Source organism: Podarcis muralis, chromosome 4, assembly GCF_964188315.1.
Source record: "Podarcis muralis chromosome 4, rPodMur119.hap1.1, whole genome shotgun sequence".
NCBI classification, from domain to species: domain Eukaryota; kingdom Metazoa; phylum Chordata; class Lepidosauria; order Squamata; family Lacertidae; genus Podarcis; species Podarcis muralis.
The window spans coordinates 20,135,433-20,158,337 of NC_135658.1; the positions used below are offsets into that span (position 1 = coordinate 20,135,433).

A 22,905-nucleotide genomic window follows, 5' to 3' on the forward strand; every position below is an offset into this window, starting at 1 on the left:
ATATTTTTTTTCCGGGGCGGTTGGCTGCCCTGTTTCTTTTGCAATTGTTTGCTGCCATGTTTTGTTAACAAAAGTGACAGGAGAGATAAGTCCCCTGTGACCTACTTGGAACAACCGCAGGTCTGCTGTGTTTTGTACTGAGGGGTATATTGCTAGCAATTGTCCGCTTTCAAAGGCATCCTTGAATGGCAGTCAGAGCTATCGGTAACGTGGCCCTGGGTTTTCAGCAAAGAACCGCCAGCATTGCTTCTGAGGCTAATGCAGGCTGGTCATTTAGCATCCTCTAACTTTGTACTTTTCCCCATTGAGAAATGCAGCTGGGTGGAAATTTGTTTGGGTTTGGGTTTTTTGTGTGTGTGTGTGTGGATTTTGCGTCTTTATTTTATATTTATTTATTTATTAGCAAATTTATAATCCGCACTTTTCTGAAGATATAGCAAGGCAGAGTACGAGGATATGAGGATAAAATTATGGTGGGAAATATAATGCCAGACTAGCATACCCTCCAACATTTCTCTGATAAAAATAGGGACATCCTATTTATTATTAATAGGGACGCGGGTGGCGCTGTGGGTTAAACCACAGAGCCTAGGACTTGCCGATCAGAAGGTCAGCGGTTCGAATCCCCACGATGGGCTGAGCTCCCGTTGCTCGGTCCCAGCTTCTGCCAACCTAGGAGTTCGAAAGCACCTCAAAGTGAAAGTAGATAAATAGGTACTGCTCCAGCGGGAAGGTAAACGGTGTTTCCGTGCACTGCTCTGGTTTGTCAGAAGTGGCTTAGTCATGCCAGCCACATGACTCGAAAGCACGTCAAAGTGCAAGTAGATAAATAGGTACCACTCCGGCAGGAAGGTAAACGGCGTTTCCATGCGCTGCTCTGGTTCGCCAGAAGCGGCTTAGTCATGCTGGCCACATGACCCGGAAGCTGTACGCCGGCTCCCTTGGCCAATAAAGCAAGATGAGCGCCACAACCCCAAAGTCGGCCATGACTGGACCTAATGGTCAGGGGTCCCCTTTACCTTTACCTATTTATTATTATTATTATTATTATTATTATTATTATTATATCTCACCCATTTGACCAGGTTGTCCCAGCCACTCTAGATGGCTTCCATCATATATAAAAACATAATGAAACATTAAACATTAAAAAACTTCCCTATACAGTAGCACCTCAGCTTACGTAACCCTCTGGTTATGTAAACTTCACGTTACGAAAGCGGCAAACTCAGAGGTATCAGACCGGGTTTCGCCGTGCACACATGCACAGAAGCAGTCTACCGCCACGTGCATGCGCAGAACCTCGGGATCCAGCCGGACCTCCAAAACGGATCCCATTCACAACTGGAGGTACCACTGTAAATGGCTGCCTTCAGGTGTCTTCTAATAGTTGTATAGTTACTCATCTCCTTGGCTCGGGGTTGCATAAATCCGGTACTGTCCCTGGAAACTAGGGACACTTGGAAAGTCCATGCTAGATAGTCCTTTGCTCTAGACCAGTGTTTCCCAACCTTGTGCCTCCAGCTGTTTTTGAACTACAACTCCCATCATCCCTGACTAGCAAGACCAGTGGCAAGGGATGATGGGAATTGTAGGCCAAAAACAGCTGGAGGCACAAGGTTGGGAAACACTGCTCTAGACCAACAGAGGCCTCCTTTTCTGGTTACTGTTTTCCGTGGTTCAGTACTTAGGAGCTGCCACAGAGAAAACTGTCCCCGTGGGCTGTCATTTTCCACTCTTCTGAGGGTGGCAAAACTACAAAGAGCTCCCACCCCTTCAAGTCTAAACACCAGAGATGGTTGGTAATACAATAACTGGTTCTCTCAACTGGATGAGTGTGCTTTTTGGCATTAGTAAAGGTAAAGGGACCCCTGACCGTTAGGTCCAGTCGTGGAAGACTCTGGGGTTGCGGTGTTCATCTCGCTTTATTGGCCGAGGGAGCCGGCATACAGCTTCCAGGTCATGTGGCCAGCATGACTAAGCCACTTCTGGCGAACCAGAGCAGCGCACGGAAATGCCATTTACCTTCCTGCCACAGCGGTACCTATTTATCTACTTGCACTTTGACGTGCCTTCGAACTGCTAGGTTGGCAGGAGCTGGGACCAAACAACGGGAGCTCACCCTGTTGCAGGGATTCGAACTGCCAACCTTCTGATCGGCAAGCCCTAGGCTCTGTGGTTTAACCCACAGTGCCACCCGCGCCCCGCTTTTTTGGCATTGTTGTTGTTGTTGTTTAGTCGTTTAGTCGTGTCCGACTCTTCGTGACCCCATGGACCAGAGCACGCCAGGCACCTCTGTCCTCCACTACTTCCCGCAGTTTGGTCAGACTCATGCTGGTAACCTCGAAAACACTATCCAACCATCTCGTCCTCTGTCGCCCCCTTCTCCTTGTGCCCTCCATCTTTCCCAGCATCAGTGTCTTCTCCAGGGAGTCTTCTCTTCTCATGAGGTGGCCAAAGTACTGGAGCCTCAGCTTCACGATCTGTCCTTCCAGTGAGCACTCAGGGCTGATTTCCTTAAGAATGGATGCGTTTGATCTTCTTGCAGTCCATGGGACTCTCAAGAGTCTTCTCCAGCACCATAATTCAAAAGCATCAATTCTTCGGCGATCAGCCTTCTTGATGGTCCAGCTCTCACTTCCATACATCACTACTGGGAAAACCATGGCTTTAACTATACGGACCTTTGTTGGCAAGGTGACGTCTCTACTTCTCAAGATGCTGTCTAGGCCTGTCATTGCCCTTCTCCCAAGAAGGAGGCGTCTTTTAATTTCGTGGCTGCTGTCACCATCTGCAGTGATCATGGAGCCCAAGAAAGTAAAATCTCTCACTGCCTCCATTTCTTCCCCTTCTATTTGCCAGGAGGTGATGGGACCAGTGGCCATGATCTTCGTTTTTTTGATGTTGAGCTTCAGACCATATTTTGCGCTCTCCTCTTTCACCCTCATTAAAAGGTTCTTTAAATCCTCCTCACTTTCTGCCATCAAGGTTGTGTCATCTGCATATCTGAGGTTGTTGATATTTCTTCCGGCAATCTTAATTCCAGCTTGGGATTCATCCAGCCCAGCCTTTCGCATGATGTATTCTGCATATAAATTAAATAAGCAGGGAGACAAAATACAGCCTTGTCGTACTCCTTTCCCAATTTTGAACCAATCAGTTGTTCCATATCCAGTTCTAACTGTAGCTTCTTGTCCCACACAGAGATTTCTCAGGAGACAGATGAGGTGATCAGGCACTCCCATTTCTTTAAGAACTTGCCATAGTTTGCTGTGGTCAACACAGTCAAAGGCTTTTGCATAGTCAATGAAGCAGAAGTAGATGTCTTTCTGGAACTCTCTAGCTTTTTCCATAATCCAGCGTCTGGAACTCTCTAGCTTTTTCCATAATCCAGCGTCTGGAACTCTCTAGCTTTTTCCATAATCCAGCATAATCCATAATTTTGGGCATTACTGGTGCCTTATTGATTCCTCTACCTGGAGATTGGCCATAGCTCAGTGGTAGAGAGCATGCTTTGCAGAGATCAGTCCAGAGCATCTCTAGGTTGGACTGGGGAAAACTCCTGCCTGAAACCTTGGAATGGCAGTCCCAGTCTTTGTTGACAATACTGATGGACCCATGTTGCGATTGGTACAACACAGTTTCCTATGTACTCCCACAAAAAACACTGTAATCTATAGAAACATAAAGTGTCTTGCTGATCTGTCTAGTCCAGCATTCTTTAACCTGACAATGGCCAGCCCTGGGTGATCATAAGCAAAAAATACAGGAGATACAGCTCTCCCCTTTTGCTTGTCTCCATCATGTGGCAGCTTGAGGAATGCTGTGTGGAGGCTCCCTTTAGCAATCACATTCCTACAATATAGGAATTGGCTCCCTGACCATGAATCTGTGTATTTTTCAAAAAGCTATTGAAGCTACCAGCTGCCACTGTCACGCTTTTCCACTGGAAACTTGCCAGACTCAAAGGATGTTTAAGTTGAACATCAATACTATTAAAATCCAGTTTTGAAAAGTGAATCGTGACTAAGGCAGCACTGAAAATTTCTTCAGCATTTATTATTATTATTTTACCATTTTCTCTCAGTTAATGAGAAAATGAACTGCTTCTGAGAGTTATCAAAGGGGAGAGAAAATTTAAAGCGACATTGTCATGGTATGATGCGTGGGGCTTTTGTTTTGCTTCCCTGACTATCAAGATGCCTGAGGGGCTTTGTGAGTATCTGTCCTTTCATTCTGCAAATAATATCTCTCCAGTGTTCTGCAGCCTTCCTGGGTGCCCATAGTTCCTGGAAAGCTCATGATATCTCCAACTAGGCTTTCTTGTAAGCACAGAAAGGCAGGGATGGTGCTTCTCACACACCTGGCACCTGTTTGTTGTTATTTCTTAAAGCAGGGTCTTATTACTGTTATAGAAATAAATGTGGGGGGAAATGTAAGGTAAAAGGAAGAACTTACCTTAAAAAATGAAGTAAGTCAGTGCATTGGTCTCGGGTGCTCAGTCGCCAGCCTTCCCAGCTACCCTCACTTCAAAGCTGAGGGTAAGACACTATGAGGTAACTTCTCATAGGGGCCTTTGTCATATCAGAAAGGTTGCAAGAGTGCTGGAGAAATGTTGAGTGCAGGGGAAATCATAAGATCAGCTCAACCCTTTAGCCACCAAATTATAAAGAAATTCTAAATTGCCCTGGGAATGAGACTGAAAACTGGAGGAAGAAAATATTCACAAAACTGCAGGGCAGGTTTCAGCACTTCATTTGGCATGACAAAGCCATGTCCGATTGGTGTCAGTGGGACCTTAGGTAGCAATCCTATGTCCAAGAAACTTGTGTATATCAATCTGGTATAAGTTAGGCCAGCTTAAAACTACACCAGATCCAAACCCTATTCAGTAGCAACAGTGGCTGCATGTTCCATTTTGCCACTTGAGGCAAAACAGGAAGTGCCACCTGAGGCGCCTGCCCCACAGAAGCGGCGCTAGCATTGGCAACCATTTTGGGTGAGATTGCACCAATTTCCAGCAAGATCTCACCCAAATTGCATGAGCTCTCATGTGCTCCACAAGATCTGGCACTGTTTGAGGTGTTGCTGGAAATTGGCACCGTCCAAGCTGAAATCAGCACCAATGCTTTCCAAACAACATCAGCACAGCAGGCATAACACCCAGGAGGCATTGCCTCAGGGTCTTCTGCTGCCTGAGCGGAGGCCTTATTGTGCCTCATTGGTGTGTTGGCTCTTAGTAGTGGGGTGGCGGCGGCTGGTTTGCCGAAACCTGGCAAGGCTACACAAGCTTTTAAAACAGTGCTCTATGCTGGGTTGCCAGGTCATGTGACTAAGCTGAATGGGCTGAGGAGCCAACCAGAGTCCTCCCTCTCTGGTTCCACCCCCATCATACCACATCTGAGGGACTGAGCGCTGGCTGAACTGACTGAGCGCTGGCTGAACTGAGATGAACACCTTACACAAGCTGAGCCAGAAATCCAATGTATCCTAAGCTTTTCATCCCAGAAGGTCTTGCCACAGGAGTTCCCCCTTAGTCTGGATCCAACCCTGTGTATTCCACAAAGCTCTACCTTTTCATAAGGCTGGCTTTCAATGGCTAGGGTGGCATGGCAAGGGCAACACATATATATCACATGCCGTGTTTTGTTTATCGTAGACATTTTTATTATGTCAATTTGTCCCAAGTCCAACGCATTACCTGAGCTTCCAAGTCCTTTGGGACAGCTTTAGCTGCAGGGGGGGGGGGCAAGCAGAGATTCACACCTTTGCTCTGTTCACCCTGAAAAATTGCTAGCAGCTGCAGATTGCCTCTATGCCCTGGCACTGGAAGCGACTGCTTGAATCTGCGAGCTGCTGCATAATTGGGCTGTAAGCCTCGTTCTCTGAGGAAATGTTGTCTAGATAATTATGAGTAGCTTCTTCAGAGCCAAATTGCCCTCTGGATGAAATTGGAATCAATGCACAGTCTTCTTACAGGCCAGCATCATGAAAGGAAAAGGTTGATGGACTGGTGCTGTCATAAATACATCCATTTCCCCCAAAGTGGGACAATGGTGCCTGTATGAGGTAAAAGTAATCAGATACAACAATAATAAATAGGAATGTTTTAAAAAACAAACCAACAGGTACAATTCCCTTTAAACCTAATTCACAACACCAACTAACTACCCACAGCATCCGTAAAGCACTGTGATGCCATGACTTCCCCCAAAGACTCCTGGGAATTTTAGTTTGTTAAGGGTGCAGAGAGATTGTTAGGAGACACACACACACTCCCAACAGAGCTGCAATTTCTAACGACCTTTAGCAAAGCACAGCTGTCAGGGTTCTTTAGCGAAAGCCATGACTGCTAAAGTGGTATAAGAATGCTTTAAATGTATGGTGTGTTCCTAGCACCATGGACTCCCAAGGGGGAAATGTATCTTTCACTGGATTTCAGAAATTATTTGGTTGCATCACCATGCTTCAGTGTGATCCCGTTGAAAAGGTCCCTTGATCTTGATTTCCGTACTTAAAAATAAATGCTCAGCTTTGGAGGTTAGGGAAGAATAAAGATATGATCCCTTTTAATCAATGGATTGATGAGATGACAATACTAGCAACATGTGAACAGACAACGTATAGACACAGGCTTTGTTTGGACAAATATATTGACATGTGGAACAAGTTTATACAGAATACAGTAGGTTATCAATAATCATATATGTATTAGGACAATAATACTATTTATATAGCTATATAATAATTATATAAATGTTATATTTAGTGTATTATATTATTTTTTTCTTATTGTATCTTTGCACTATCTTTCTCTTTTGTTTTTCATTCATTTATTTTCTATAGCTGAAATTATTTTAATAAAATATTTTTTAAAAAATAAAACTGGAGGTTAAGGGATAGTTACATGGGACAGGGCCTTTTCGGTCATTGCACCCACGCTTTAGAACTGCTTCCCATGAGAGGCCCATTCCTAGTCTTTCAGGTGCCATGTAAAACACTGTAGGTTTAGTGGGCTTTTGGAAAATAAGGTTAGCTTTTGTCTGCTGTATTTTCTCCTGCTGGTTATATTCTGACTCCTTACTGGTGTGTGTCTGTTATGCATATGTGTTTGGGTGTGTAAGCCAATTTCCAATATTATATGTTCTTCAATATTTTGCGAACTGCTTTGAATGTTCCTTTCCCTTTCCTTTCCATATTTTGTAAGCTACTGTCTCCTTTAATATCTGTACAGTGCCTAGAAACTTTTAGGCGCTTCGGAAATAAATCACCACCGCCATCAACTTGGTAGATGTTTTGCTGAGCAAAAGTCAGCGGTGGGCAGGGGTTAACCTTGACATAAGCAATTTTGCTCGCTGCAAGGCCCGACCTCTTGCAAGAAGTTGGTGCCTACATTGAACGGATTACAAAGGAACTAGTTGGTATTCATGTGCTGCCAGCATAGCCCCCCAGAGAGTGGGGGGGGGGGACTCAGCAAAGGCAAGCAGTGACTGCCACAGACTTGTAAACATCAAAAACGATTTGGGCTTCTGTGTGCAAAGGAAGGGAGGCGATCCACAGAGAGGGTTCTTCCTGAATTACATTTGACAGAAACGAGTTCCTATCTGAGTAACTCAAACCAAGCCCACAGCCCGCCTCTCTGTCCCCCAGCGATGCTGCTCCGGTATGATTAACCCACTACAAGGTTTCCTCAGGTGTTCTGTCATCTCCAATTCATTACCCAGGCTCAGAGCTTTCTCGCTGCGCCAAAGAAGGAAATATTGCTTGTGCCATTTCCTCACACGATTCAGTTCAAAGCTTGCCAGGTCTGAAGAGTAAATTTCTTGGAGAACCCACCAGAGGTGGGCTGTCCTTGAATCCTCTGAAGTACTTTTGACTTCCTGTCAGCACTCATTCTTGCTCACTCAATCTAGCTCCTCAACACAACAACATCCCATGCTGTGGTGCACTGAATCTCAATGTTCTTATAGACAAATTCGTGGAGGATAAAGCTACCCATGGCTATGTTCCACCTCTGCTGTTGGAGACAGCAATACTTCTGAATGCCAGTTGCTGGAAACAGCAGGACGGAGAAGTGTTGTTTCGCTCAGGTCCTGCTTTGGGGCTTACTGTAATCATCTGGTTGGCTGCTGTGATCCACCAAGGATGTCCTTAATGTGCTAACAGTGTAACACCCTGTTGCTGGGCTGCTGGGAATGGTATGTCCAATCCCACTTGGAAGTGAGTTGTGGTTTTCCTTGAGACCTTTTCATTGTCAGGAGTTCAGCCTACACTCGAGTAGGACCCTGGTAGAGACACATGCCCGACTGGCATGTTCCCTCCCTCCTGGTCGATCGTTCGGGAGCTTCATAAGCTTTCTTCACCCCGAACATCACAGTGACCGATGCCAACCAGCACCGGCACACTTAGGGAACCACAGAGTTTGCGCATCATGTGTGACAGACCTCAGCAACTCAGCATTTTGGCTAATCTGCTTTATTTACATATAAACACACACAGGGCACTGCAACATGGCTCCCTCTCTCTCTAGCATCAGACAGCAAAGAGAAAAAGGACAAAGGACAATAGTCCAACTTCACAGAACACAGTAACACAAACATCCTGTCTCCGTCACTTCCCACTCTGTGGAGTCAAAACATATACCATCCTGTGAAAGACAACAATCCCATGACTGCAATCATGGAGCAGGAATTCTAACATCCATAAGGTGGCTGCATGCCCTACTTTACAATTCTCTCAAAGACACCTTCCATTCGAAGTGCTGTCCAATCAAAGTCCAGTTTAAGGATAAAAGAGTTTCCCATCAGCAGGTAGAAGCACTTGAAAAGCAGACTGTGCAGGTATGCAGATCACCTAGCCGCAGCCTTCCCCACTATGATGAAACACATTGTACTTCTATCTAAATTACAGTAATTATTTCTGACTGCTAGGGATATGGTTTAATATAATTATTTATAGGTGGGAATAAAAGAAATGAACCTATAAACCTAAATCAGCATATTATTATGGAGGAAATGTAGCCATTGGAGACCAATGCTCCCTAAATTTGTCTAATCCTTTCCCAAGGTGTTTGTCACCATTATCACATTTTGTGGGAAGGAATTCCATTATTTAACTCTGTGCAGTGGGAAGAAGTACAGTGGTACCTCGGGTTACATACGCTTCAGGTAACATACGCTTCAGGTTACACACTCCACTAAGCCAGAAATAGTGCTTCGGGTTAAGAACTTTGCTTTAGGATAAGAACAGAAATTGGGCTCCGGCGGCGCGGCGGCAGCAGGATGCCCCATTAGCTAAAGTGGTACTTCAGGTTAAGAACAGTTTCAGGTTAAGAACGGACCTCCAGAACGAATTAAGTACTTAACCCGAGGTACCACTGTACATCTCTACGCCTGTCATGAAGAACGTTTCCACACTGGCTTCATTGGAAGACCCCCAATTCAAGTAATATGAAGGAGAGATTTAAAAATGTCTGTTCACTTTCTCTACATCGACCATAATTTAAGACACCTCTGTCTTATCCCCCCACATACTAAACTGGGGAAAAATAAAATCCAAGCATTGCAACCTTTCCTCTTAGTGGAGTTACTCTAGGCCTCTTGACATTTTCTCAAAGAGGGCTGTGCTATGGACATTATGAATGTACATAATTAGGGAAAGAACCCCATGAGTGTGGTGGTCAATCGCTCACACAATTCTCCATTGGCAGGTTGGTTACTGGAAAGATATGGAACAAGAGGAAGCGGCTGAAAAGACCAGGACAGAAGGAAATGAGTCATCCATCATTCTGACAGGGCTTGAAGGCAACACATTGTACCACCTGAGAGTGAAGGCGTACAACTCAGCGGGGTATGGACCACCCAGCAGCGCCGTCCGTGCCACCACCAAGAAATCTCGTAGGTTCCCAACTCTTCTTCTCCTCCTCGTAATGTACAGCCCTAATAAGGCTTCCATTCCTTTCTCTTGGTCTTCCTTTCCTTGTGGGAGAGAGGTGAATAACAAAATGCTGAATAACAAAATAGGGCTGCTGTGTTGTTTGGCTTCAGGAGCTCACTTCAAAGGATCTGTATTCCAAGGAGGACTGAGAGCATTTGAGATTCTCAAGAAGTTATCTTTCAGGAAAATAAGGCTAACAGGTTTTGGCATGGAAGGGGAGATGAAATGATCCAGTAGGTATTGAAATGACACTTCTGCAACAAGAGACTATGTCGCTGAACCTTGTCTGGCTCTTTGGGTGCTTTTGCCCAATCTTCCAACATGTATCTTCAAAACATTCTTTGTTTTTATCTTCCCTCCCAGCTCCTAGCCAAGCGCCAAGCAACATCATGTGGATACAAGATGGCTCCCACGTTTCCTTGGGATGGGAACCTGTTAAACCTTTAGCTAATGAATCAGATGTCATGGGATACAAGGTCAGTTTTGACATATCTACCATCTTGTTCTCCAGTATGCTATGTTCTTTTATTCCTCTCTTTTTCCTTATCTGACACTGTGCATTGCAAGGCTCTTCAGCACTGAGAAGCCAAAGTATCGAATTCACAGGCCTCGATCCATGTGTTGATTTCCATTAGCCAAGCCTGTATTTGCTTAGCCTTCTCAAACAATTAGCAATTGCACTGATCAGCTGTCCGTTGGGTAGAGCAAAATGTGGGGGCTTAATTCTAGTTCCTCCTCTCAAAAAGAGCTGATCAGTGCTATTTAAAATTTCCAAAGCCGTTAACCATAGTTTCCTGGTTGGGACAAAATGGGAAACCATGGTTTGTGGACGATTTCTTGGCTTGTTTGCACCTGCCATGACATAGGCATCCAAGGGAAGGGTAGCCAATCAGCTCATTCTTTCTGAGCTAACAAAGCTAAGGTATTGTCAGGGACTGACTGGGCACTGAGGAGTGGTGGCTGGATACTGATGAGTGGGCTCCAGGAGAAGGGGGGGGGGGTTAGAGACTGACTTGGAAGAAGAGATGAATGGTCCGGAGGAGCTTGTAACAGCTTGGAGGGGAGAGGCAGAGGCAGGAGAAGCTGCAGGAATGGAGAGCGAAAAACAGGTGCAGGAGGAGGGGGAGAGAGGTCAGGTTGGTGGAGAGTTAAGGGCTTTCACACCTCCTCCTCCTGCCCCCACCTCTCCTGGGCCACTGTCTCCCAGGATCAGAAGAGGATTGAAGAGGGAGGAGCAGAAGTAGATTACATGCAAGTAGAGTCTTAGACTGCTTGTGCACAGCTCGGTTGGGGAAGATACATAAGCTGAGGTCAGGGGTTAAGGTTAGGGTTAGGGTGAATTTTTGTCATGGCAACTTCCTCATCGTGTGTGCACCTAGAAGTAGCTGAGAGACGTAGGACTGATGGACCTGCCTTTTCCTAACTTGTAAGTGCACTTTTGACAATAAAGATCATCACTATTCTACAATCCCACCTCCTCTGCCAATATACAGTCGTATAGGATAATAAAATGAATTCATTTTCAGAATGGAACAAAACCAATTATACAAAACTGATCATACAAAGAACAAACGTCACTGGAACGCTGGAACTTTAGTGGTTAAACAATGTCTTTCAGCTTGGAATTAAACAAACTAATAAGATGTTCCTGTTGTTGCTATTTTAAAGAATTAAACTTATAATACTTCATTTATTTATAAAAGTTTCTTTTTTTGGGGGGTGAAGTAGAATTCTGTGTTTACTCTGCTTTGAACCCACTGCAGTCTGTTGACAATAAAGAGTTAATTCCGTCCTCTCGAACTTCCTTGCCTGACAGCGCCATGACAGATATGGTTGTGGAATCCCTGTAACTAGGCTGGGAGTGGGGGTGGGGAATCGCTTGCGTAGAACATGCCTGAGCATGTGGTTCTTCAATGCGTATGCACACAGAGGCCTTCTTCCACATGGGCATCAATGGAAGGTTGTTCTCTCAGAGAGAGAACCAGAGAGCCTGTAAGGATGGATGTCTCAACCCTACTTCCTTTCCTTCCACCCTCCAGTCGCCATCTATTTCCACTTCTCTTTTAAACATGGAGTTCAAACAAAAGCACTATGTTTTTTAAGGACAACCCACCCATGCCTTAAAATCAAATTAAATACCTTTATACCTTAGTATATTTTGGATATGGTGATTGTCAACTGTGGATTATGAACTGAATAATATATGCTGCCTGATGCCGTTAAGGCCGCCCCATTTGACTATTAATAGGAACAGACTGCAGTGAAATCCGCGCTAACGCTTCAATTTGACAGTGTTTGCAGTAGGATTTAAGGAAAGGCAGAAACATGAGGTGTTGTAAATGCCATTAAAATTAATATTTTCTTTATGGAGCTGAAGTGCAAATACTGAGATTTGTTATGATTGTGTTGGGGATATCAGCAATCTGTACTCGTAGCATCTGGCTTCACTCTTCCATTTTTGGTGCTTTGGAGAATGAGAAGCTCTTTACCCACATAAGTGGTTTGAAAATGGTTATTGGATCACACACTCCCCACAGAAAAATGCATATGCACTGTTACTCACACATGCATACACTTTTTCATGTACCCCCATAGTGTTAGTTGCAATCTCAAATGCATATGCAAATGTGAATATACACTTTAGCCAATTGCTTTCTTCCTCCATCTCTCTCTCTCTCCCATTTAATACTTACATACTTCCAACAGCACTCAAGACAACATATACACTCACTGTCCAGAAGGCTCATATCTTACATTAATTGGACAAAGGGTAGCAGGGCAAGAACTTGCACATTTTGCTGGCTTGCAATCTCCCTCCCTTTCGTTTCCTGCCCATCTCCTCCTTACATCCCTGCTGAGTGTTAACTACAGTGCTCTGCCACTATTTTATCAATCACCATAAAACCTCTTCTCTAACTCTGGTTAGTATAAATTATGGTTAACACTGATGGAGATGCCAGACGTGAGGTACCTGCAGTTATCAGCCTGATTCCAACATTCAGTTTCATTGAATGGCATCAGATTATTGGGGGGGTGGGGACGACCTGTCTCTATCCACTCTTTTCATACCATGCTTAGTTTCATACACATTGTCCTTCTTACTTATTCCGTAAGCCCGGTTCTCAGTTGCTTAGCCCTTGCTTTGATTGCCATGTTCTTCATTGGATGCTAGATATTCTACAGCTGTTCATATTGTCCGCAGGTCTTGTTTAGGCAGGAAGGTGACAGCAACAGTCAAGTCATTGAAACACAGAAAACATCTGCAGTGGTGCTTCTCCCTGATGTCGGGGTCTATATCATAGAGGTCCGCGCAGTCAGTGAAGGAGGGGATGGGATGCCGAGCTCTCAAATCAGGGTACCATCTTTTTCAGGTAAGGAAGTGAAACGTACAGTAGTAACAACAACAACAATAACAACAACAACAACAACAACAACAACAACAACAACAGTAATTTATTATCTATACCCCGCCCATCTGGGTTTTCCCAGCCACTCTGGGCAGCTTCCAGCAGAATATTAAAATACAATTGTCTATTAACCATTAAATGCTTCCCTAAACAGGGCTGCCTTCAGATGTCTTCTAAAAGTCTGGTAGTTGTTTTTCTCTTTGACATCTGGTGGGAGGGCGTTCCACAGGGCGGGTGCCACTACTGAGAAGGCCCTCTGCCTGGTTCCCTGTAGCTTGGTTTCTCACAGTGAGGGAACTGCCAGAAGGCCCTCGGCGCTGGAACCTCAGTGTCTGGGCAGAACGATGGGGGTTATTGTGTTGTCACCATTGTCATACCACAGACCAGATGTGGCAAGCTTATCCATCTAAATTACACATCCTGCCTTATCAGTGACCGATATATGACATAGCATGGTATCATTGCTGTTTGTTAAAGTGGCATGGACTCTTCCATGTGCTCTATATCTCAAGTTTTGCTTCCAGCATATTGAGCAAAGTCCTAGGGGACTTGGTCAGCTTGTTATTCTAAAGGAATGTTTAAATCCTGATGTTGCAGCCAAAATCAAAGGGGATCCAATCAAGTCAGTTGAGGACGACACCAACTATGTTGCCTCCTGGCTGACTTGGAAACACCTTGGGGTCAAACCACACGTGCATATGCAATGTTTGATATCTCATTGCTTATTTATTTGATGATTCTCCACTGATCAGGTGAATGCCCTCCACTGAAAAGACTGTAGGTTAAATAAGGTGAAAGCTTTTTCTACAGAGTTTTATGTGCAACAGCTGTTGCAGAAACATGATAGTTCTCACACAGGCTATGATCCTTTGCACCAGGGGTGCAGAAGTTTTTGAATCCTGAGGGTCTCATTCTTTCCTAGACACTCTTCTTTGAACCACATGGTGGACAGAAGCAAAAGCAAAGGTGGACAAGTGTTAATTTAGGGTTGTTTCTGAACACCCTGTCTCTCTCACACACACTTTTCTCCACAACAGTGGCTGGAAGTGGAAAACCCACCAATAATGCAATCCAGAGTTTTTTGACAACAGCACCACATCAGCTTTTTCCCTTGGTGTACATCAGGAAAATATCTGGTCTAAACTTGTGCTCACATATTTCTCTGCTGAAACACCAACGAAAGGTCCAAAGTTCTGATATAAATCTCAGTTGGGTGTAAGAGTCCCACCAGAGTCCTCTTGTCAACAAAACATGAGTAAGAGAGAGTACTTCATAAAGAAAGAACATTACCTTCCTAGTTTGTTTACACAGACTCAGCCAATAAAGGACCGACAGTGCTAATTTTAAAACAGAGGATGACATAGAGCATTGTTTACTGTTGCATTGATTAACAATAACTAATGTTACTTGATTAATAAGTATGCAAAGGACATGCATTTCAAATAAACAAAGGGAAGGTTATTTACTCTCATAATTTCTTGCCGAATGCAAAGTTAATTGCATTTTATTTATTTATTTTACGTCTTGGCTAGGCAGAGCCATCCTACTTGGAAAAAACAATCAGACCTGTTGTAATTAAAATGAATCTTCAGTGTTCTCCCAGTAAGCCCACACTGACAAAAAAAATATATGAATATTCTGGGTTGGATCAAAGAGTCCCTTGTGCTGAATTTTTCTCAAATCACAGCAGATCATAGGGAGTTACTACCTCATCGTGGATCACCATTCTATCTGGGATTCTTTAGCTATGATTCCTTCATTATAGGGGGTTGGACTAGACAACTCTTTGGGTCGATTCCAACACCACAGTTCTAAAATTCTTTGTTTTGATTGTCCTAGGTGGAAAAGTCACAAGTTCTCAGTCAAGCCTACGTGCTTTCTCTACTTCGTCATCGACTGTAACGTTCCTTTTGGTACTAATGGTCCCGTCAACCTCGTGGTGAAGACAGACTGTGGACCTTTTCCTCATTCATCGTTCTGATTGGTTTAGCCTGATAACATCACTGGATGGAATTCTGTATCCATGGAGGAAGCAGAAGGCAAAGAGCCCAATGGTCAAAGACACGAGAAACACACATGGTGCACCAGGAAGAGTGTTGTGGGTGGCCAATAATGCTAAAACAATTCATCAGGTTTCTTCTCTTCAGTTTCTTGTAAATGTCCTCTATGGGGGAGGGGATATTTATTGCCCAACAGAGAAAATATGCAGATTGTACGAAATGAACTTTTGTAAGCAAATGAAAAAAATCTGTCCAATTTTACTTTCCTTTTCTAATGCGTTTCTATATTAGCTGACACCAGTCTTGTATCATTAGTAGTTTAAATTGTGGCGTCTAGTACAGTACATCTATTTTGTTTGAGTTGTTATGGGTTGGTTTTTTTAAGAAAAAAAGTTTGATAAATATTTGGGGTCTAAATCCCCCCTCCCTCTTTTCATAAGGCTGGCTTTATTGCCCCCCCCCCCCATTGGAAAGACACAATGGCAAAAGTTACATTATGTGGTCCCTTTTCTAAATCATTGTAGAAAATGCCACCTTAAAAAAAAAATGAATGAGGCCCCATCAAGTTAGCAAACTATGGTAATTTTTTATTGTTTTTCTGCTCTGTTTCTATTCTCAGGGCATGCGAGTCACTTTTTTTCACTGCAAGGTAATTTTCTAAGCAGCTCGGCAAAGAATGAAACGCAGCCGTATTATTTTTGCACCAGCTATTGTCCACCTTAATAACAGAGAGAGAGAAATGCTTATTTTCTAACAGCGAGAATATAGCTGATAGAGAATGCAAATGGCAATGAAACCATCGCCAGGCATTTAATCATAGCCTCCAGTCATTGCTAACTGGAAGTAAACAAAAAAACCACGAATGAATGCAAAGAGACAGAGCTGTTATCCTCAAACAGCTGTCAATCTTTAGACCTTTATTTTTGTAGTCCATTTTTGTATGGTACTGTACTGTCTATATTTGGTGATTCAGCTGAAGGATATCAAGAAGCATTTCGAGATCGAAACAGGTGTTGCCTGGATTTGCAGTCAAAAACGCGTACACTGTTCAAACAGGTTAATGCCATGTTCAAAGCAACGCTGGAATTGATGCTGTTAGACATTGTTTTCTAAGCAAGTGGCCTTCAGCCAGGATATATCTTCAAATATATATCCAGGATATATCTTCAAATATAGGACTGGGCCGATTTTCAGTTCTTTGTCTTGCATTTTATTTTAGCATTGCTTTATCCATTTGTCTATCAAGTTCCTTTCTTTCCTTCCTTCCTTCCTTCCTCTCCCTTCCCTTCTTCTCCATCTTTCTGCGTCTGTCTACACTAAGTTTGTTACACCATATTGGTCTGACTCACATTACGTGAGCTACAGGTTCAAGTTTCGGGAGTATTCATCCACCATCCCTAACAAGAGATTTGGTTCCGTTTGCATTTTAATGCAGACATACCCAACTTGCACTTCCCGAAACCATATGCAAACCAGAGGGCACCTCTCCTTTGAAATTCACACCTCTGAATTTTGCAATGCGGTTCTGCAACAACAACAAAATGCGTACGAAATAAAAAGTGTGCAAATACATTATGAGAGTATGTGCACAGAAATGCATGGAAATAACATGCAAAAAAATTGAATTTTCTTGGTGGGGGGAACTGATTGCAAAAAGCATATACATAGGCAAATCGCAACAAATATATTGGGGAAAATGCACATTAAAATGCAGGCAATTTCTTTTTTCGTGAGGACTCTTGGGAACTGAAGTTAAAAATGGAAAAACAAAAAGCTGAATGTGACCCTGACTATGGGTACTATCCAGGCCTTTTCCCCCCAGCTGGAACTCACTGAAACTCAGTTCCGGCACCTCTCAGGTGGGCACCATTGCCATTATAAGAGAAGAACGAAGACGATCATGGTGAGTTCCAGCACCTCTTTTTTTTCTAGAAAAAGAGCACTGGTGCTATCACAGGTCCCCATTTCTTGATTTAGGCTACTATGTCCAGTCCATTTAAGGGCTAGGACCATTGCTGCCAATTTTAATCCCAGAGATTATTTTGCAGTACCACACATTTCCCCATTTTTTTCAATGCAGAGTGAAGAGACGTGTATTTGTGTGTGTGCATGTACATCTGGTGAAGTTCTGAAGGTCTCTCATGACTGGAGCACCCAAGCCGAAATACCTCTGCTCTTGTCTGTGTTAAAACGCACATGTGGGTATGCTCTAGGGTGGTGAATATAGTAGTAATAATAATAATAGTAAATTTTTATTTATACCCCGCCCTTCCCGGTTCAGGAAACCAGGCTCAGGGCGGCTAACAACAAATTTAAAACACTTAATTGATGCAACAAAAAACAGCATAAAATACAGTATAAAATGTGAATAACAATAAATTCAGAATTCAAAAATCAACTTAGCGGGAAAATCCATCCAATAAACATTAGATGATCACCAGGGCTAGCTGGCTAAATTAGTCCTATTTGGGCCAGCGGGGAGACCAGGGGAGAATTAGCTATAGGATCCCAGAGCAGGTAATCTTCATAAAAAGATGAGGGGGAGGGAAGGAAGGGGAATAAAAGATCAGGCTAAGTTCAACTTGAAAGCCAGGCGGAATACCTCTGTCTTACAGGCCCTGCGGAAGGAAGTTAAATCCTCCAGGGCCCTGGTCTCATGGGACAGAGCATTCCACCAGGTCGGAGCCATCACTGAGAAGGCCCTGGCCCTGGTGGAGGATAATCTGACTTCCTTAGGGACCGGGACCTCTAAACTATGATTATTCATGGACCTTAAGGTCCTCTGTGGGGCATACCAGGAGAGGTGGTGTCATAAATACGAGGGCCCTAAGCCGCAAAGGGTACAGGCAAGGAAGCAAGTTTTAAGTTATATACGCTTGAAGGAATCATGCTGACATCGCAAGTCAGTATATAGCCTGAGGTTGTCATATTTAGTCATGGAATTTTGGGCAACTGCCAGCCCTAGATTCTTTGGAGAGGAAACATGTATGGAATCCAGGGATTTCTGTTTATTTTGCTTTCTTTGGGGTATTTCCCACATAGGCTGGTGCCGCTGTTTTTAAAAGGACACATAGAAAGTCAGGTCACATCCACACCGTACATTTAAAGCATGTGGCTCCCCCCCCCAAAGAACCCTGGGAACAGAAGGCTGCTAAGAGTGCTGGGAATTGTAGCTCTGAGAAGGAACTAGTTTCCAGAATTCTTGGGGGGGGGAGTCATGTGCTTTAAGTGCGCCTTAAATGTATGGTGAAGATGTGATGTCAGGCAAAGTAAGATAAGTGTGCAGTGTCAGGTGGGTGTTTTGCTACATTCTATTACCACCCACCTTAGAAAATAAATGGAAGAGCAGTGTGGTGTAGTGGTTAAGAGTGGTAGATTCATAATCTGGGGAACCGGCTTCGCGTCTCCGCTCCTCCACATGCAGCTGCTGGGTGACCTTGGGCTAGTCACACTTCTCTGAAGTCTCTCAGCCCCACTCACCTCACAGAGTGTTTGTTGTGGGGGAGGAAGGGAAAGGAGAATGTTAGCTGCTTTGATACTCCTTCTGGTAGTGATAAAGCGGGATATCAAATCCAAACTCTTCTTCTTCTTTCTGCCACCTCCTGATTTCATCTTTCGATGCATAATGCTCCCTTAGAAAGGAGGGGAACAAGGACTTCTAAACCACTGCGACACCGAGACAATGGTTAGAATGAGCACTGCAGGTTTTAGAGGCAAGATAAAGACTTCCTCAGAGCCCTTTCTTAACAATATAAACCTCTAAGTCTAAAAAGCAGCAATTAATGAATCAATTGAAGGACATGCTGAAAGGTGCCTGGGTGGGGCGGGAGGAGGAGGAAGCAGCTTCCTCTGGTGGTGAGCAAAGAGAGAGAATGTAATTCTACAGTGATAAAAAAGGAAGGTCCATAACTTTAAAGCAGAAAATTAAGAGTGCAATTGCCACAAACCTATTCAGGAAAGATGAACCAGGTCTTTCCATTTTAAAAAAGTTACTTTGAGTTGCCTGGGGCAAGAAGAAGCAACGAATAAATTTAATAAATAAGAAGAAGAACCAGCTATGGAAAGTGTCATTCTTTGCTATGTGTCACCAAAAGCATATTAGCATAGAATTTGTATTGCTAATTGTGAATGCAGTTTTTTAATTTATTGCTATTTTTTTATTTATTGCTGCTGTTTTGCAGCATTTATACCCTACCCTTTAGGCAATGGCTTACAAAAATCAAGAACGTAACCTTGCATAAGATAGGAAGGAACATTTCATTTAGAAATAATGACTATAACTTTCAAGAGAAATGAAAGGCTTCTCTTTTTGCTTGTGTGCCTGCTTAGCCTAGTGTTCGGGGTGAACATCTGGTGAGTGACTTCGAGGCCCATCTGCCCTTTCTCCTTACAGTTCTGAATCATTAAATAAGGAATTTGACAGTCCTTCAAACAGAGAACTGACAACCCTTCAGATAGAGGCCTGGGCTCTGTAAAGTAGGACACACAGCCACTCCAGCCACTCATATGCATGTAGCAAATTGACATTCCGCAGTCAGGAACTGGCGTTGGCAACAAATGATCTCCAAAATGTAGCTTAAAACATCTTAAAATGCCATAATATTACCTGATGGCTCTGGGCCCTAGCACACACCGTGTAGTGACAGTGCCTAATGAGAAAGCAGCTTGGCTCAACCACAGCTCTGATCTGGTTATCCCTGCTAGCTCCACAAATAAGTTCAGTGGACAGGCTAATCCAGGGTTCCCCAGACTTAGGTCTCCAGCTTTTTTTGAACTGCAACTCCCATCATCCCAGTGGTCAGGGATAATGGGAACTGTAGTCCAAAAACAACTGGAGACCCAAGTTTGGAAAACCCATCCTGCAGTACGCAGAGGTGACTGGGCCTTGGTACAATCCTGATGAATTTTTCAGAATCACACTGGAGCCTTGAGTCCAACCTACACACAATGCTCATCCCAACATTGACTGGTCCCTCTCTGCCCCCACCAACCTAAAGCAGACGGAGGATCCTATCAATGTCAGGAGAAGCACAGATTGACGCAGAAACTCATGATGTCATCAAAAGAACCTTGAATAAACACCCCTCAATGAATTGGGTTTGGGGTGTCTTTGTCACCCCACTGATGAAGGAATGCTGAAATTATGTAGACCAGGGAGTGGGTTGCTCCCAACACTACATGCAACAGGAATCCTGTATGCTAACATTCTTCTTCTTTTGGATCATAAACAATGACTGTAACTCAACAAAGGGGAATGACATATAAAGCACAGCTTTCCAAACGCAGTCCACAGAACGTAAGAGTTCCTTATAGGCATGTTCTGGAATCCCATAATAACCTGCAGTGGGATCCCTGCATGTTTGCAAGCTTGCAGCACGTCTCACGTGACCAATAGGCTTTTCTGATATATGTCCCCAGTAAGGTCCAGGAGATTGTGCCATAGATCTGAATGGCCAAGCTTTAGTTAGCTGCACCAGGGCCCAACATCCCATTGACAAATTACATTGCAGGGTTGCAAAGGGGTCTGTTTCCTTTCCACCTGTGCAGAACATTGTATGTTGCATCTTCAACCTATTAATAAACATGTTTTAAATGTTTGCCACCTCCTTTGTAGAAGATGACATTTCCATCTTGCGACACCTATTTCTGGATGTTATTCTTTTGTTTGAAGGGGTTGGGGGTCTTTGGCTGTTTTGCTGCAAAAAGAGGTTTGTGAGTTTGATTTCTTTTTTTCTGTTTCCTTTGGATGAGATTGTAACAGAGCAGTCCAACTTAACTGGGAAGGCTGTATTTTTGTATAATGTCATGATAATTTTGAAAAATGATTGGAGGAGGAGGGAAAAAAGAACTTTGTTCAGAAACCGAAACAAAGTCCCGTCTCAAAAATGTTAGATATCTTGTATACAGCGTGTATATATTTACTATATATAATGGTATATACTATGTGAAAGACACAGTCAAATACTGGTTCCTGTGTACTGTTCTTGTAACATTAGATCTTTTTAATAAATTATTCTCTTTTTATTGACTTTTATCTTATGTCCTGTCAAATGCTGAATGGTATGGTTTCAATTCTGCATGCCCAGAGCAGTGATGAATGGAAAGCAGCTTTGGGAGAGAGATCTCTGGAATTGAATATGACCTCCATATGCACTCCAATGTGGACATACAACTCCTGAACAAAATGGCCGCTCAGCAAAAGCCACATGTGATATATTCTGCAAAACCAATGGCATTCTTCGAACTTCACTTCACTTCCACTTGAGCAGGCTCCTTCAGCAAACTTCAGCCTAGCAGGCAACTGTAAATTCAGACGTATCGTAGTACGGTTGCTTTTTTTAAAGTGGTGAGCTACATATTTGGGTTTGGTTGGTTGTTGTTTTGAAACCTGCCTGTGATGTGAGAGATGGTCTACCTTGAGGATTGGGACAACAAATGAAAGCGGCCAAGCGAGTGCCAGTGCTTGTAAATACTGCAGGGGGTCACAATACATAATAACATATGAAGAAGCTGCTGGATCACGCCAATGACCAATCTACTACAGCTAACCAGATGCCTGTGGGAAACCCACAAAGACCTGAACACAATTGCACTCTCCCTCCTGTTGTTTCCAGCAAATGATAGTCAGAAACACGACTGGGGGTACCCCAGCCCCATTCCACCTCCCCCCTTTTTGGCGCAGGAGGGGGATTCTGTTCTGCGAGTGGAAATCTCTCTCTCTGTGTGTGTGTGTGTGTGTGTGTGTGTGTGTTTGTGTGTGTGTGTGATCATCATCATCATCATCATCATTTATTATTTGTACCCCGCCCATCTGGCTGGGTCTCCCTAGCCACTCTGGGCGGCTTCCAACAAAGATTAAAAATACATTAAAATATCACATATTAAAAACTTCCCTGAACAGGACTGCCTTCAGAATGTCAGGTAGTTGTTTATCTCTTTGACATCTGGTGGGAGGACGTTCCACAGGGCGGGCGCCACTACCGAGAAGGCCCTCTGCCTGGTTCCCTGTAGCTTTGCTTCTCGTAATGAGGGAACCGCTAGAAGGCCCTCGGCGCTGGACCTCAGCGTCCGGGTAGAACGATGGGGATGGTGTGTGTGTGTGTGTGTGTGTGTGTGTGTGTGTGTAGTTGTCATGGACTGGCTGGATATAGAGGAGTGGTGGGGGGAACCATTTGGGGAACCCCCGAAGGCACCTCCAAGGGTGCTCAGAGCCAGGGAAATGGTGGTGGGATAACGACGAGTGGTCAGAGGGAGCAGACTGGGAGGAGGAGGTATTAGAAGATAAAAGGCTTAACAGGGTTTAGCAAGCAGGAAGAGGCTGGGGCAGAGAGCAGTCCAGAATCAGAGGCAGAAGTGGAGGCTGGAGAGGAGCAAGGTCAAGAGTCGGACACTGGGCAGGCTGCTGAAGAAGCCAGGGATTCTCCCCCTCCTACTACGACCAGCTCCCCATCTACCTGGCCTCCCAGGACCAGAAGAGGTATGAAGAGGGTGGAGCAAAGACAGACAAGGTGGGGAAGTCTCAGGGTGCTTGGGAAGGACCATGGGGAGGAGAGGACTTAGGC

At 44.0% G+C, this 22,905-nt stretch overlaps 1 protein-coding gene across 2 annotated transcripts in view; it reads left to right on the plus strand.

Annotated features, from left to right (window-relative positions):
• CNTN5 (contactin 5) overlaps positions 1–21,371 on the plus strand; it is a 359,100-nt gene extending 337,729 nt beyond the window's left edge. For both annotated transcript variants that reach the window (XM_077927013.1, XM_077927014.1), the window contains 4 exons: positions 9,710–9,896; positions 10,300–10,412; positions 13,139–13,307; positions 15,183–21,371. In XM_077927013.1, the coding sequence (XP_077783139.1) occupies positions 9,710–9,896; positions 10,300–10,412; positions 13,139–13,307; positions 15,183–15,286 (573 nt within the window). In that variant the 3' untranslated portion in view covers positions 15,287–21,371. The remainder of the gene's footprint in view (positions 1–9,709; positions 9,897–10,299; positions 10,413–13,138; positions 13,308–15,182) is intronic.
• The last annotated feature ends 1,534 nt before the right edge of the window (positions 21,372–22,905 follow it).